The sequence below is a fragment of the Gallus gallus genome, chromosome W, assembly GCF_016699485.2.
Source record: "Gallus gallus isolate bGalGal1 chromosome W, bGalGal1.mat.broiler.GRCg7b, whole genome shotgun sequence".
NCBI classification, from domain to species: Eukaryota; Metazoa; Chordata; class Aves; order Galliformes; family Phasianidae; genus Gallus; species Gallus gallus.
In genome coordinates, this window is record NC_052571.1 from 531,574 (window position 1) to 549,794 (window position 18,221).

At 45.1% G+C, this 18,221-nt stretch overlaps 1 protein-coding gene across 1 annotated transcript in view; it reads left to right on the plus strand.

Moving 5' to 3' along the window:
* Positions 1–1,213, plus strand: part of LOC121108220 (SMAD family member 4) — a 47,192-nt gene extending 45,979 nt beyond the window's left edge. The window contains exon 10 of the mRNA XM_040655272.2: positions 826–1,213. Within this exon, the coding sequence (XP_040511206.1) occupies positions 826–1,037 (212 nt within the window). The 3' untranslated portion in view covers positions 1,038–1,213. The remainder of the gene's footprint in view (positions 1–825) is intronic.
* The last annotated feature ends 17,008 nt before the right edge of the window (positions 1,214–18,221 follow it).

Sequence of the window (18,221 nt, forward strand, 5' to 3'; positions counted from 1 at the left end):
ACCCCACTAACCAATGCCCCCCACCCACCCCACCCCCCCCCCCCCCCCACCCATGGGTGCCCCCCACCCCAATCCCCAATCCCCATCCCCCACCCCAATAACCAACACCCCCCACCCATGGGTGCCCCCCACCCATGGGTGCTCCCCCCACCCCAATCCCCGATCCCCAATCCCCATCCCCCACCCCACCACCGCTCCCCCCATCCCCAACCCCACTAACCAACGCCCCCCACCCACCCCCCCACCCCCCCCCCACCCATGGGTGCCCCCCACCCCAATCCCCAATCCCCATCCCCCCACCCCAATAACCAACACCCCCCACCCATGGGTGCTCCCCCCACCCCAATCCCCGATCCCCAATCCCCATCCCCCACCCCACCACCGCTCCCCTCATCCCCAACCCCACTAACCAACGCCCCCCACCCACCCCCCCCACCCATGGGTGCCCCCCACCCCAATCCCCAATCCCCATCCCCCACCCCACCACCGCCCCCCCACCCACGGCTGCTCCCCCCATCCCCAACCCCACTAACCAACACCCCCCCCCACCCCATTCGCCCCCCCCCCCCTCCCACCCATGGGTGCCCTCCACTCCTTATCCCCCACCCATGGGTGCCCCCCACCCCAATCCCCATCCCCCACCCCAATAACCAACAAACACCCCCCACCCATGGGTGCTCCCCCCACCCCAATCCCCGATCCCCATCCCCCACCCCACCACCGCCCCCCCACCCACGGCTGCTCCCCCCATCCCCAACCCCACTAACCAATGCCCCCCCCACACCCCCTCCCCGCACCCATGGGTGCCCCCCACCCCCCTTCCAGGCCTCTCCGCCGCCGCCGGCATCGGAGTCGACGACCTCCGCCGCCTCTGCATCCTCCGCATGAGCTTCGTCAAAGGTTGGGGCCCCGATTACCCCCGGCAGAGCATTAAGGAGACGCCGTGTTGGATCGAGATCCACCTCCACCGCGCCCTCCAACTCCTCGACGAGGTCCTGCACACCATGCCCATCGCCGACCCGCAGCCCTTGGACTGAAGCTTTTCTCGCCCTTCCGGGACCTGCGCTCACACGCGCTTTCCTCTCTCGTTCCCCTTCCGGGTCCTGGAAGGGCGCCGCGCCCGTTGCTTTCGGGTTTTTTTGGGGGTTTTTTGTTTTTTTTTTTTCCCTCTCTCCGTTGGGTTGGGGAGAAATAAAAAGAGGATTTGGTCTCACTACGCAGCTGCAAGGAGCTTTTCTTCCGTGGCCGGGGCTAGAGAGCGGATCCCGTTAATAATCCCATTAACAATCCCATTAGTCCCATCAATAATGCCTTCAAGCGATCAATAATCCCATCAAACCTATCAATTCTATCAATAATCCCATCAAAACTATCAATAATCCCATCAATAATCTCATTAATCCCATCAATAACGCCTTCAAGCGATCAATAATGCCATCAAACCCATCAATCGTATCAATAATCCCACCAAACACATCAATAATCCCATCAAAGCTATCAATAATCCCATTAATCCCATCAATAATGCCTTCAAGCGATCAATAATCCCATCAAACACATTGCTTCTATCAATAATCCCACCAATTCTATCAATAATCCCATCAAAACTATCAATAATCCCATTAATCCCATCAATAACGCCTTCAAGTGATCAATAATCCCATCAAACCCATCAATCGTATCAATAATCCCACCAAACACATCAATAATCCCATCAGTAATCTCATTAATCCCATCAATAATGCCTGCAAGCGATCAATAATCCCATCAAACCCATGAACTCCATCAATAATCCCATCAAAGCTATCAATAACCCCATTAATCACATCAATAATGTCAGCAAGCGATCAATAATCCCATTAATCCCACCAATAATGTCAGCAAGTGATCAATAATCCCATCAAACCTATCACTTCTATCAATAATCACATCAAACCTATCGATAATCCCATTAATCCCATCAATAATGTCAGCAAGCAATCAATAATGCCATCAAACACATCAATTGTATCAATAATCCCATCAAAGCTATCAATAATCCCATCAATAACCCCATTAATCTAATCAATAATGACTGCAAGCGATCAATTATCCCATCAAACCCATAAACTCTACCAATAATCCCATCAAAGCTATCAATAATGCCATTAATCCCACCAATACTGCCTGCAAGCGATCAATAATCCCATCAAACCCATCAATTCTGTCAATAATCCCATCAAACCTATCAATAATCCCATCAATAATGCCTTCAAGTGATCAATAATCCTATTAAACCCATCAATTCTATCAATAATCCCATCACAGCTATCAATAATCCCATTAATCACATCAATAATATCAGCAAGTGATCAATAATCCCATCAAACCCATCAATTCTGTCAATAATCCCATGAAAGCTATCAATAATCCCATCAATAATCCCATCAATAATGTCAGCAAGCGATCAATAATGCCATCAAACACATCAATTGTATCAATAATCCCATCAAAGCTATCAATAATCCCATCAATAACCCCATTAATCTCATCAATAATGCCTACAAGCGATCAATAATCCCATCAAACCCATCAATCGTATCAATAATCCCACCAAACACATCAATAATCCCATCAAAGCTATCAATAATCCCATTAATCCCATCAATAATGTCTGCAAGCAATCAATAATCCCATCGAACCCATCAATTCTACCAATAATCCCATCAAGGCTATCTATAATCCCATTAATCCCATCAATAATGCCTGCAAGTAATCAATTATCCCAACAAACCCATCAATTCTATCAATAATCCCATCAAAGCTATCAATAATCTCATTAATCCCATCAATAATGCCTGCAAGCAATCCATAATCCCATCAAACCCATCAACTGTATCAATAATCCCATCAAACCTATCAATAATCCCATTAATCCCATCAATAATGTCTTCAAGCGATCAATAATCCCATCAAACCCATCAATTCTACCAATAATCCCATCAAACCTATCAATAATCCCATCAATATTCCCATTAATCCCATCAATACTGGCTGCAAGCGATCAATAATCCCATCAAACCCATCAATCGTATCAATAATGCCATCAAACCTATCAATAATCCCATTAATCACATCAATAATGTCAGCAAGCGATCAATAATCCCATCAAACACATCAATTGTATCAATAATCCCATCAATAATCCCATTAATCCCATCAATAATGCCTGCAAGCGATCAATAATCCCATCATACCCATGAACTCTATCAATAATCCCATCAAAGCTATCAATAACCCCAGTAATCACATCAATAATGTCAGCAAGCGATCAATAATCCCATTAATCCCACCAATAATGTCAGCAAGTGATCAATAATTCCATCAAACCTATCACTTCTATCAATAATCACATCAAGCCTATCAATAATCCCATTAATCCCATCAATAATGTCAGCAAGCAACCAATAATGCCATCAAACACATCAATTGTATCAATAATCCCATCACAGCTATCAATAATCCCATTAATCACATCAATAATATCAGCAAGTGATCAATAATCCCATCAAACCCATCAATTCTGTCAATAATCCCATGAAAGCTATCAATAATCCCATCAATAATCCCATCAATAATGTCAGCAAGCGATCAATAATCACATCAAACCCATCAGTTCTATCAGTAATGCCATCAAACCTATCGATAATCCCATTAATCACATCAATACTGCCTGCAAGCGATCAATAATCCCATCAAGCCTATCAATTCTATCAATAATCCCATCAATTCTATCAATAATCCCATCAATAATCTCATTAATCCCATAACGCCTTCAAGCGATCAATAATGCCATCAAACCCATCAATCGTATCAATAATCCCACCAAACACATCAATAATCCCATCAAAGCTATCAATAATCCCATTAATCCCATCAATAATGCCTTCAAGCGATCAATAATCCCATCAAACACATTGCTTCTATCAATAATCCCATCAATTCTATCAATAATCCCATCAAAACTATCAATAATCCCATTAATCCCATCAATAACGCCTTCAAGTGATCAATAATCCCAACGAACCCATCAATTCTATCAATAATCCCATCAAACCTATCAATAATCCCATCAGTAATCTCATTAATCCCATCAATAATGCCTGCAAGCGATCAATAATCCCAACGAACCCATCAATTCTATCAATAATCCCATCAAACCTATCAATAATCCCATCAGTAATCTCATTAATCCCATCAATAATGCCTGCAAGCGATCAATAATCCCATCAAACCCATGAACTCTATCAATAATCCCATCAAAGCTATCAATGACCCCAGTAATCACATCAATAATGTCAGCAAGCGATCAATAATCCCATTAATCCCACCAATAATGTCAGCAAGTGATCAATAATCCCATCAAACCTATCACTTCTATCAATAATTACATCAAGCCTATCAATAATAACATTAATCCCATCAATAATGCCTTCAAGTGATCAATAATCCCATTAAACCCATCAATTGTATCAGTAATCCCATCAAAGCTATCAATAATCCCATCAATAATCCCATTAATCTCATGAATAATGCCTGCAAGCGATCAATAATCCCATCAAACCCATCAATCGTATCAATAATCCCACCAAACACATCAATAATGCCATCAAAGCTATCAATAATCCCATTAATCCCATCAATAATGTCAGCAAGTGATCAATAATTCCATCAAACCCATGAATTCTACCAATAATCCCATCAAAGCTATCAATAATGCCATTAATCCCACCAATACTGCTTGCAAGCGATCAGTAATGCCATCAAACCCATCAATTCCATCAATAATTCCATCAAAGCTATCAATAATCCCATCAAAGCTATTAATCCCATCAATAATGCCTTCAAGTGATCAATAATCTCATCAAACCCATCAATTCTATCAATAATCCCATCAAAGCTATCAATAATTCCATTAATCATCCCATTAATCCCATCAATAATGCCTGCAAGCGATCAATAATCCCATCAAATCCATCAATTCTGTCAATAATGCCATCAAACCTATCATTCATCCCATTAATCCAATCAATAATGTCAGCAAGCGATCAATAATCCCATCAAACCCATCAATTCTGTCAATAATCCCATCAAACCTATCAATAATCCCATCAATAATGCCTTCAAGCGATCAATAATCCTATTAAACCCATCAATTCTATCAATAATCCCATCAAACCTATCAATAATCCCATTAATCCCATCAATAATGCCTTCAAGTGATCAATAATCCCATTAAACTCATCAATTCTATCAATAATTCCATCACAGCTATTAATGATCCCATTAATCCCATCAGTACCGCCTTCAAGCGATCAATAATTACATCAAACTCATCAATTGTATCAATAATCCCATCAAAATTATCAATAATCCCATCAATAATCCCATTAATCTCATCAATAATACCTACAAGCGATCAATAATCCTATCAAACCCATCAATTGTATCAATAATCCCATCAGTTCTATCAATAATCCCATCAAAGCTACCAATAATCCCATTAATCCATCAATAATGCCTGCAAGCGATCAATAATCCCATCAAACCCATCAATTCTATCAATAATCCCATCAAAGCTATCAATAATCCCATTAATCCCATCAATAATGTCGGCAAGCGATCAATAATCCCATCAAACCCATCAAATCTATCAATAATCCCATCAATAATCCCATTAATCTCATCAATAATACCTACAAGCGATCAATAATCCTATCAAACCCATCAATTGTATCAATAATCCCATCAGTTCTATCAATAATCCCATTAATCCCATCAATAATGCCTGCAAATGATCAATAATCACAACAAACTCATCAATTCTATCAATAATCCTATCAAACCTACCAATAAACCCATCAATAATCCCATTAATCACATCAATACTGCCTGCAAGCAATCCATAATCCCATCAAACCCATCAATTGTATCAATAATCCCATCAAAACTATCAATAATCCCATTAATCCCATCAATAATGCCTTCAAGCAATCCATAATCCCATCAAACCCATCAATTCAATCAATAATGCCATCAAAGCTATCAATAATCCCATTAATCTCATCAATAATGCCTGCAAGCGATCAATAATCCCATCAAACCCATCAATTCTATCAATAATCCCATCAAAGCTATCAATAATCCCATTAATCTCATCAATAATGCCTTCAAGTGATCAATAATCCCATCAAACCCATCAATCCCATCAATCATTCCATTAATTCATCAATAGTCCCATTAACTTGTTAATAGCCCCATAAACAATCCCATCCATCCATTAACCCACCAATAACCCCATTAACCCACCAATAATCCCATTAATCCATCAATAACCCATTAACCCATCGATAGCCCCATTAATCCATCAATAATCCCATTAATCCATCAATAACCCCATTAATCCACCCATAACCCCATTAACCCATCAATAATCCCATCAATCATCCCATTAACGCATCAATAATCCCATTAATCCACCAATAACTCCATTAATCCAGCAATAACCCCATTAACCCATCAATAACCCCATTAATCCATCGATAACCCCATTAATCCATCGATAACCCCATTAATCCATCGATAACCCCATTAATCCCATCAATAATGCCTTCAGGTGATAAATAATCCCATCAATCCCTTTAATTCATGAATAATCCCATCAATTAATCAATAAACCCATCAATAATCCCATTAATCCATCAATAATCCCATCAGACCCATCAATCCCCTCAATCGTTCCATTAATCCATCAATAATCCCATTAATCCACCCGTAACCCCATTAACCCATCAATAATCCCATCAATCATCCCATTAACGCATCAATAATCCCATTAATCCACCAATAACTCCATTAATCCACCAATAACCCCATTAACCCATCAATAACCCCATTAATCCATCGATAACCCCATTAATCCATCGATAACCCCATTAACCCATCAATAATCCCATTAATCCCATCAATAATGCCTTCAGGTGATAAATAATCCCATCAATCCCTTTAATTCATGAATAATCCCATCAATCAATCAATAAACCCATCAATAACCCCATTAATCCATCCATAATCCCATCAAACCCATCAATCCCAACAATCGTTCCATTAATCCATCAACAGTCCCATTAATCCACCAATAACTCCATTAACCCATTAATAATCCCAGCAATCTCATCGATCACCCCATTAATCCGTTAATAACCTCATTAATTCATCTATAACCCCATCAATCCATTAATAATTCTCTCAATCCCATCAATCATCCCATTAATTTATCAATAACCCCATTAAGTCTCATCAATCTACCAATAACCCCATTAATCCGTTAATAGTCCCATCAATACATCACTAATCCCATCAAACGCATAAATAATCACATTAAGCCATCAACAATTTAATTAACCTCATTAATAGTCCCATCAATCCAACAATAATCCCATCAACCCCATCAATCGTATCAATAATCCCATCTATCTCATTAATAATTCCATTAATCCATTGTTAATTACATGAGAGCCATCAATAATCCCATTAACTCATCAATAATCCCATTAATCCAATTAATTGCACCAAGTACCCCATCAATCCATCAATAATCCCATTAATCCAATCATTAATGCTTTTAATCCCATCAAAAATCACATTAATCATTAAATGAACCCAATTAATACCCCCATTAATCCCATCAATTACCCTACTAATCCCATTAATAATCCCATCAATCCCATTAATAACATTAATAACTCTATGATTCTCATCACTCATATTTATAATGCCTTTAATGCCATTAATAATCCAAATAATTGCCTCAATAATTACAACAGTCCATAATTCCTTCAGTTGCGTTAATAATCTCATTAATAATCCCATCTATTCCAAGAATAATCCCAAAATTGCATAATAACCCCATTGAAGTCATCAGTAATCCCATTCATCCATTAATATTCCCATTAATCACATCAGAAATCCAATGAAGCCATCAACAAGCCCATTAATGCATTAATGATCCCATTAATCCATCAACAATCCCATCAATCCGTTAATAATCCCATCAATTGCATTAATTATCAGTACATCAGCAAATCCATCAATTGCATTCATAATCTCATTAATTCATTAATAATCCAATTAATTCATCAGTAATGCCATTAATTCATCAGTAATCCCATTAATTCATCAATAATCCCATTAATTCATCAATAGTCCCACTAATGCATCAATTATCGCATCACGCTGTCAATAAAGTCATTAATCGCATTAATCACCCCATAAATCCATCAATAATCCCACCAATAAATCCATCAATCGCATTAATTACCACATTAATCCATCAATAATCCCATCCGTCCATCAATAATCCTATTAACTCATTAATAATGCCGTCAATAATGCCAGTAATCCCACTGATCCCATCAATCCCGCCATTAATCCTATTAATCAGATCAATGACCCCATCAATAGCCCCATTAATCTCATTAATCCCCTCGGACATCCCATTAATTTAATCAGTCCTGCCATTAATCCCATTAATCTCTCCAATAATCCCAAAATCTCATGAATTATCCCGCATTTATGGGCTCAGAAACCCCAAAATCCACCCCAAAAACCCCTCAAAATACCCCAAATCCCCTCAAAAAGCCCCAAAATCTTCATAAAAACCCACAAAAAAACCCCAAATCCTCACAAAAAAACTCAAATCCCCTCAGAATACCCCAAAATCTCCTCTAAAAACCCCAAATCCCCTCAAAATACCCCAAAATCTCCTCTAAAAACCCCAAATCCCCACAAAAAAACCTGAATTCCCCCAAAATGCTCCAAAATCCCCACAAAAAAAACCAAATCCCCTCAGAAATACCCCAAAATCTCCTCTAAAAACCCCAAATCCCCTCAGAAAACCCAAAATCCCTCAAAAAAACCACAAAATCCTCACAGAAGTCCCAAAATCCCTTCAAAGAAACCCAAAATTACCTCAAAAAAACCAAAATCCCCTCAGAAAAACCCAAGATCACCTCAGAGAAACCCAAATCCCCCCAGAAAAACCCCAAAACACCCAAAAAACAACAAAATACCCATTGATAAACCCCAAATGCCTCAAAAATCTCATAAAATCCCCACAGAAGTCCCCAAATCCCATCAAAAAACCCAAAATTACCTCATAAAGCAACAAAATCCCCTCAGAAAAACCCAAAATCCCCTCAGAAAAACCCCAAATCACCTCAGAACCCCAAAATCCCATCAAAAAACCCGAAATCCCCAAGAAACAACAAAATACCCATTAAAAAACCCAAAATGCCTCAAAAAACCCATAAAATCCCAACAGAACTCCCAAAATCTCTTCAAAAAACCCCAAAATTACCTCGAAAAAACCCAAATCCCCACAGAAAAACCCAAAATTACCTCCGAAAAACCCAAGATCCCATAAAAAAAACCCCCAATCCCTCAATAAACCCATAAAATCCCCACAGAATACCCCAAAACACCCCCCAAAAACAAAATACCCATAAAAAACCAAAATCCCTCAAAAAACCCATAAAATCCCCACAGAACTCCCAAAAGCACCTCAGAAAAACCCCAAATCACCTCAAAAAACCCAAAATCACCTCAAAAAACCCCAAATCCCATCAAAAAACCCCAAATCCCATCAAAAACCCCCAAACCCCCCCAAAACAACAAAATACCCATAAGAACCCCCAAAATGCCTCAAAAATCCCATAAAATCTCCACAGAGTCCCCAAAAACCCTTAAAAAAAAAAACGCAGTCACCAAAAAAAACCCAAAACCCCTTCAAAAAACCCCAAATCCCCTAAAAATCCCAGAATTCCCTAAAAAAAACCCACAATGACCCCCCAAAAATCGCAAATCCCCTCAAAATACCCCAAAATCTCCCCTAAAAACCCCAAAATCCCTTCCAGAAAACCCCAAATCCCCTCAAAATAACACCAAATTCATTCAAAATACCCCAAAAGCCTTTCAAAATACCCCAAAATCCTATCAAAAAACCCCAGATTTCCTACAAAAAACCCCAAATCCCACAGAAACCTCAAAATCCCACAAAAGGAAACCAAAATGCCCTCAAAGTACCCCAAAAGTCCCTCCAAAAACCCCAAAATCCCCACAAAATACCCCAAAAGCCCCTCAAAAAACCCCACATTTCCCTCAAAAAACCCCAAAGTTCCCACAAAAAGAAACCGAAATCCCACAAAAAAACCCAAAATGTCCTCAAAAAACCCCCAAATCCCCTAAAAAAACCCAAAATCCCCACAAAATACCCCAAAATCCCCTCAAAAAACCCCAAACCCCTCAGAATACCCCAAAATCCCCTCAAAAACCCCCAAAATCCCCTCAAAAAACCCCAAATCATCACAAAACCCCCAAATCTCCCCCAAAACCCCAAAATCCCATCAGAAAAACCCCCAAATCCCCTCAAAATACCCCAAAAGCCTTCAAAAAACCCCACATTTCCCTCAAAAAACCCCAAAGTTCCCACAAAAAGAAACCGAAACCCCACAAAAAACCCAAAATGTCCTCAAAAAACCCGAAAAGATCCCTCAAAAAACCCCAAATCCCTCAAAAAACCCCAAACCCCTCAGAATACCCCAAAATCCCCTCAAAAACCCCCAAAATCCCCTCAAAAAACCCCAAATCATCACAAAACCCCCAAATCTCCCCCAAAACCCCCAAATCCCATCAGAAAAACCCCAAATCCCCTCAAAATACCCCAAAAGCCCCTCAAAAAACCCCACATTTCCCTCAAAAAACCCCAAAGTTCCCACAAAAAGAAACCGAAACCCCACAAAAATCCCCAAAATGTACATAAAAAACCCAAAGACCCCTCAAAAAACCCAAAAATCCCTCAAAAAAACCCCAAATCCCCTCAAAAACCCCCAAAATCCCCTCAAAAAACCCCAAATCATCACAAAACCCCCAAATCTCCCCCAAAACCCCAAAATCCCATCAGAAAAACCCCAAATCCCTTCAAAATACCCCAAAAGCCCCTCAAAAAACCCCACATTTCCCTCAAAAAACCCCAAAGTCCCCACAAAAAGAAACCAAAATCCCCCAAAAATCCCAAATCCCCTCAAAAAACCCCAAAGATCCCTCAAAATAACCAAATCCCCGCAAAATACCCCCAAATCCTTTCAAAATACCCCAAAATTCCCATTTTTCCTCACATTTCACCCCAAAAATCCCATTTTTTACCCCAAATCTGACCAAAAAAAAGCCATTTTTTTCCTCACATTTCCCCCAAAATCCCCATTTTCCCCCCAAATTTGACCCCAAACCCCACTTTTTCCTCACAATTCACCCCAAAAATCCCATTTTTCCCCCAAAATTTGACCCCAAACCCCACTTTTTTCTCACATTTCACCCCAAAAGTCCCATTTTTACCCCAAATCCCACCAAAAACCGCCATTTTCCTCACATTTCACCCCAAAAAACCCCATTTTTACCCCAAATCCCACCAAAAACCGCCATTTTTCCTCACATTTCACCCCAAAAACCCCATTTTTACCCCAAATCCCACCAAAACCCACCATTTTTCCTCACATTTCCCCACAAAATCCCCATTTTTCCCCCAAAATTTGACCCCAAACCCCACTTTTTCCTCACAATTCACCCCAAAAATCCAATTTTTCCCCCCAAATTTGACCCCAAACCCCACTTTTTTCTCACATTTCACCCCAAAAGTCCCATTTTTACCCCAAATCCCACCAAAAACTGCCATTTTTTCCTCACATTTCACCCCAAAAACCCCATTTTTACCCCAAATCCCACCAAAAACCGCCATTTTTCCTCACATTTCACCCCAAAAACCCCATTTTTACCCCAAATCTGACCAAAAATAACCATTTTTTCCTCACATTTCCCCAAAAATCCCCATTTTCCCCCAAAATTTGACCCCAAACCCCACTTTTTCCTCACAATTCACCCCAAAAATCCCATTTTTCCCCCCAAATTTGACCCCAAACCCCACTTTTTTTCTCACATTTCACCCCAAAAGTCCCATTTTTACCCCAAATCCCACCAAAAACTGCCATTTTTTCCTCACATTTCACCCCAAAAACCCCATTTTTACCTCAAATCCCACCAAAAACCGCCATTTTTCCTCACATTTCACCCCAAAAATCCCATTTTTACCCCAAATTTGACATAAAACTGCCATTTTTCCTCACATTTCACCCAAAAACCCCATTTTTTTCCACAACTTTTGACCAAAAACCACCATTTTTCCTCACATTTCACCCCAAAAATCCCATTTTTACCCCAAATCTGACCAAAAAAAGCCATTTTTTCCTCACATTTCCCCCAAAATCCCCATTTTTCCCCAAAATTTGACCCCAAACCCCACTTTTTCCTCACAATTCACCCCAAAAATCCAATTTTTCCCCCAAAATTTGACCCCAAACCCCACTTTTTTCTCACATTTCACCCCAGAAGTCCCATTTTTACCCCAAATCCCACCAAAAACCGCCATTTTTCCTAACATTTCACCCCCAAAACCCCATTTTTACCCCAAATTTGACCAAAAAAATGCCATTTTTCCTCACAGTTCCCCCGAAATCCCCATTTTTACCCCAAAATTTGACCCCAAACCCCACACTTTTCTCACATTTCACCCCCAAAATCCCATTTTTTCCACAACTTTTGACCAAAAACCACCATTTTCCCTCACATTTCACCCCAAAAATCCCATTTTCCCCCCAAAATTAGACCCAAAATTCACATTTTTCCTCACACTTCCCCCCAAAATCCCCAACTTTTCCTGACCTTTTGACCAAAAACTGCCATTTTCCTCACATTTCACCTCAAAGTCCCCATTTTTTCCTCCCCTTTTGACCAAAACCCGCAATTTCCCTTCACATTTCCCCTAAAAATCCCCATTTATTCCTCAAAACCGTACAAAAAAGCCCCATTTTCCCACAGATTCCCCTCAAAATCCTCATTTTATCAACAACCTTTCACCATACCCGCCCTTTTTCCTCACACTTCCCAACGACAATCACCATTTCCACGACGACAGACGGCTGCCGTCACTTTCTCTCATCTTTCAGCCAATAATCGCCACAATCTGCACCACATTCGACCTTTTTTTCCTCACGTTTCCGCCGAAAGTCATCACTTTTACCACAGCATCGCCCACCGCCGCGCACAATTCGGCCACGAGCCGCAGCCGGATGGCTCCGGCGCCACTTCCGCCCGCCTTTTCGGGCAACTTCCGCCCGCCTTTTCGGGCCACTTCCGCCCGCCTTTTCGGGCCACTTCCGCCCGCCTATACGGGCCACTTCCGCCCGCCTTTACGGGCCACTTCCGCCCGCCTTTTCGGGACACATCCGCCCGCCTTTTCGGGCCACTTCCGCCCGCCTTTCCGAGCCACTTCCGCCCGCCTTTTCGGGCCACTTCCGCCCGCGTTTTCGGACCACTTCCGCCCGCGTTTTCGGGCCATTTCCGCCCGCCTTTTCGAGCCACTTCCGCCCGCCTTTTCGAACCACTTCCGCCCGCCTTTTCGAACCACTTCCGCCCGCCTTTTCGGGCCACTTCCGCCCGCCTTTACGGGCCACTTCCGCCCGCCTTTTCGGGACACTTCCGCCCGCCTTTACGGGCCACTTCCGCCCGCCTTTTCGGGCCAAATCCGCCCGCCTTTCCGAGCCACTTCCGCCCGCCTTTTCGGGCCACTTCCGCCCGCGTTTTCGGACCACTTCCGCCCGCGTTTTCGGGCCATTTCCGCCCGCCTTTTCGAGCCACTTCCGCCCGCCTTTTCGAACCACTTCCGCCCGCCTTTTCGAACAACTTCCGCCCGCCTTTTCGGGCCACTTCCGCCCGCCTTTACGGGCCACTTCCGCCCGCCTTTTCGGGACACTTCCGCCCGCCTTTACGGGCCACTTCCGCCCGCCTTTTCGGGCCACTTCCGCCCGCCTTTCCGGGACACTTCCGCCCGCGTTTTCGGGCCATTTCCGCCCGCCTTTTCGAGCCACTTCCGCCAGCCTCTACGGGCCACTTCCGCCCGCCTTTTAGGGACACTTCCGCCCGCCTTTTCGGGCCACTTCCGGTCGCCTCGGGAAACTTCGGAAAACTTCGGGTGAACTTCGGAGCATTTCCGGTCGCTTCGGGGCAATTCGCGAGAAAACATGGCGGCACTTCCGGTCTCTCCGCGTAACATCCGAGCATTTCTCAGAGCTTCGAGGCATTTCGGGTCTCTTCGGAGCAGTTCGGTGGGGGGGTCCGAAAGGCGGGAAACGGAGGCACTTCCGGTCACTTCGGTTCACATCCGGGCATTTTAAGGGCGGGATGGGGGGGGGAAGGATAGGGCCGCTTCCGGTCCGGAGGGGTTCGGGTGACTTCGAAGCACTTCCGGTCACTTCGTCACACTTTGAGGCGCTTCGGAACACTTCGGAGAGGAAATGGGGACCATTCCGTTTCTTTAAGAGCAATTCCGGAACACATACCAACCGTCCGGGGGGAATGAGGAGAACTTCGGGAATATTCGGAACATTTCGGAGGATTTCGGAGCACTTCCGGTCATTTCGGCCCGCTTCCGGTCCATTCGCAACAATTCGGAGCGGTTCGGAGGGGGGTGGGGGGTACTTCCGGTCCTTAAAACCACTTCCGGTCTTCTCGGAAGACTTCGGGTCCATTCGGAATAGTTCGGATGGTTTCGGACCACTTCCGGTCTTTTCGGACTACGTCGGAGAAGTTCGGGAGGGGGGTTGGTGTTACTTCCGGTCATCTCGGAGCACTTCCGGTCTCCCGGGAGCACTTCGGTACACTTCGGAGCAGATCGGGGGCAAATCGGACCACTTCCGGTCTGCTCGGGCAACTTCCAGTCCCCTCTGAAGCTTTCGGGGACATTCGGAAAACTTCGGGTGGGTTTCGAGGCACTTCCGGTTCTTTCGTTGCACTTCCGGTCCCGTCGGAGCACTTCCGGTGAGTTCGGAGCAATTCGGAACGCTTCGGAGCCGTTCGGGGGCAGATCGGACCACTTCCGGTCTTTCCGTTAATATTCGGCGCACTTCCGGTCGCTTCGGAGAAATTCAGCATCAGTTCTGGGCACTTCCGGTCTTTTCGGAAATATTCGGCTCACTTCCGGTCCCTTCGGAAAAGTTCGGTATGAGATCGGGGCACTTCCGGTCCTTTCGGAACAGTTCGGCAACAGATGCGGGCACTTCCGGTCTCTTCGGAACAATTCGAGTCACTTCCGGTCCCTTCGGAACAATTCGGGATGCGATCGGGGCACTTCCGGTCCCTTCGGAACAGTTCGGCAACAGATGAGGGCACTTCCGCTCACTTCGGATCACTTCGGGTCCTTTCGGAACACTTCGCGAAGTCCGGGCGCCACTTCCGGCCTTTTCGAAGCACTTCCGGTCCGTTCGGAACCCTTCGGCTCCCTCGGGACCACATCGGGTGGTTTTAAGCACCACTTCCGGTCTCATCGGACCACTTCCGGCGGGCGAGCAGCACTTCGGAACCCTTCGGTTCCATTCGGAGCCGCCCGAATCACTTCGGAAAACTTCGGAGCCTTTCGGCCACTTCCGGCAACCGAACGCGGCTCAACAGCGCCCCCTGGCGGACAACGCCGTTATTACACCATAAAATCCTTCAGCCCCATTGATTCTATGGGGCTGCCCCATAGATCCCTTCACCCTATAGATTCTATGGGGCTGCCCCATAGATCCCTCTGCCCCATAGATTCTATGGGGCTGCCCCATAGATTTACACACCCCAGAGATTCTATGTGGCTGCCCCATAGATCCCCTCACCCCATATATTTTATGGGGCTGCCCCATAGATCCCCACACCCCATAGATTCTATGGGGCTGCCCCATAGATCCCGTCACCCCATAGATTCTATGGGGCTGCCCCATAGATCCCCACACCCCATAGATTCTATGGGGCTGCCCCATAGATCCCTCTGCCCAATAGATTCTATGGGGCTGCCCCATAGATCCCTCTGCCCCATAGATTCTATGGGGCTGCCCCATAGATCCCTTCACCCCATAGATTCTATGGGGCTGCCCCATAGATCCCCCACCCCATAGATTCTATGGGGCTGCCCCATAGATCCCCTCACCCCATAGATTCTATGGGGCTGCCCCATAGATCCCCACACCCCACAGATTCTATGGGGCTGCCCCATAGATCCCCACACCCCATAGATTCTATGGGGCTGACCCATAGATCCGTCTGCCCTATACATTCTATGGGGCTGCCCCATAGATTCCTCACCCCATAGATTCTATGGGGCTGCCCCATAGATCCGCACACCCCAGAGATTCTATGGGGCTGCCCCATAGATCCCTCTGCCCTATAGATTCTATGGGGCTGCCCCATAGATCCGTTCACCCCATAGATTCTATGGGGCTGCCCCATAGATTTCTCACCCCATAGATTCTATGGGGCTGCCCCATAGATCCCTCTGCCCCATAGATTCTATGGGGCTGCCCCATAGATTTCTCACCCCATAGATTCTATGGGGCTGCCCCACATATCCCTTCACCCCATAGATTCTATGGGGCTGCCCCACAGATCCCTCTGCCCCATAGATTCTATGGGGCTGCCCCATAGATTTACACACCCCATAGATTCTATGGGGCTGCCCCATAGATCCCCACACCCCATAGATTCTATGGGGCTGCCCCATAGATCCCTTCACCCCATAGAGTCTATGGGGCTGCCCCATAGATCCCCTCACCCCATAGATTCTATGGGGCTGCCCCATAGATCCCCACACCCCATAGATTCTATGGGGCTGCCCCATAGATCCCCACACCCCATAGATTCCATGGGGCTGCCCCACATATCCCTTCACCCCATAGATTCTATGGGGCTGCCCCATAGATCCCTTCACCCCATAGAGTCTATGGGGCTGCCCCATAGATCCCCTCACCCCATAGATTCTATGGGGCTGCCCCATAGATCCCCACACCCCATAGATTCTATGGGGCTGCCCCATAGATCCCCTCACCCCATAGATTCTATGGGGCTGCCCCATAGATCCCTTCACCCCATAGATTCTATAGGGCTGCCCCATAGATTTCTCACCCCATAGATTCTATGGGGCTGCCCCACAGATCCCTTCACCCCATAGATTCTATGGGGCTGCCCCATAGATCCCCACAACCCACAGATTCTATGGGGCTGCCCCATAGATCCCTTCACCCCATAGATTCTATGGGGCTGCCCCATAGATTTCTCCCCCCATAGATTCTATGGGGCTAACCCATAGATCCCCACACCCCATAGATTCTATGGGGCTGCCCCATAGATCCCTACACCCCACAGATTCTATGGGGCTGCCCCACATATCCCTTCACCCCATAGATTCTATGGGGCTGCCCCATAGATCACTCTGCCCTATAGATTCTATGGGGCTGCCCCATAGATTCGACTCCCCATAGATTCTATGGGGCTGCCCCATAGACTCCTCTGCCCTATAGATTCTATGGGGCTGCCCCATCGATTTACACACCCCATGGATTCTATGGGGCTGCCCCACATATCCCCACACCCCATAGATTCTATGGGGCTGCCCCATAGATCCCCACACCCCATAGATTCTATAGGGCTGCCCCATAGATTTCTCACCCCATAGATTCTATGGGGCTGCCCCATAGATCCCTCTGCCCCATAGATTCTATGGGGCTGCCCCATAGATTTCTCACCCCATAGATTCTATGGGGCTGCCCCACATATCCCCTCACCCCATAGATTCTATGGGGCTGCCCCATAGATCCCTTCACCCCATAGATTCTATGGGGCTGCCCCATAGATCCCCACACCCCATAGATTCTATGGGGCTGCCCCACATATCCCTTCACCCCATAGATTCTATGGGGCTGCCCCATAGATCCCTCTGCCCCATAGATTCTATGGGGCTGCCCCATAGATCAATCTGCCCCATAGAGTCTATGGGGCTGCCCCATAGATCATTTCACCCCATAGATTCTATGGGGCTGCCCCATAGATCCCCTCACCCCATTGATTCTATGGGGCTTCCCCACATATCCCTTCACCCCATAGATTCTATGGGGCTGCCCCATAGATCCCTTCACCCCATAGATTCTATGGGGCTGCCCCATAGATTTACACACCCCATAGATTCTATGGGTCTGCCCCATAGATCCGTCCTCACCCCATAGATTCTATGGGGCTGCCCCATAGATCCCTCTGCCCCATAGATTCTA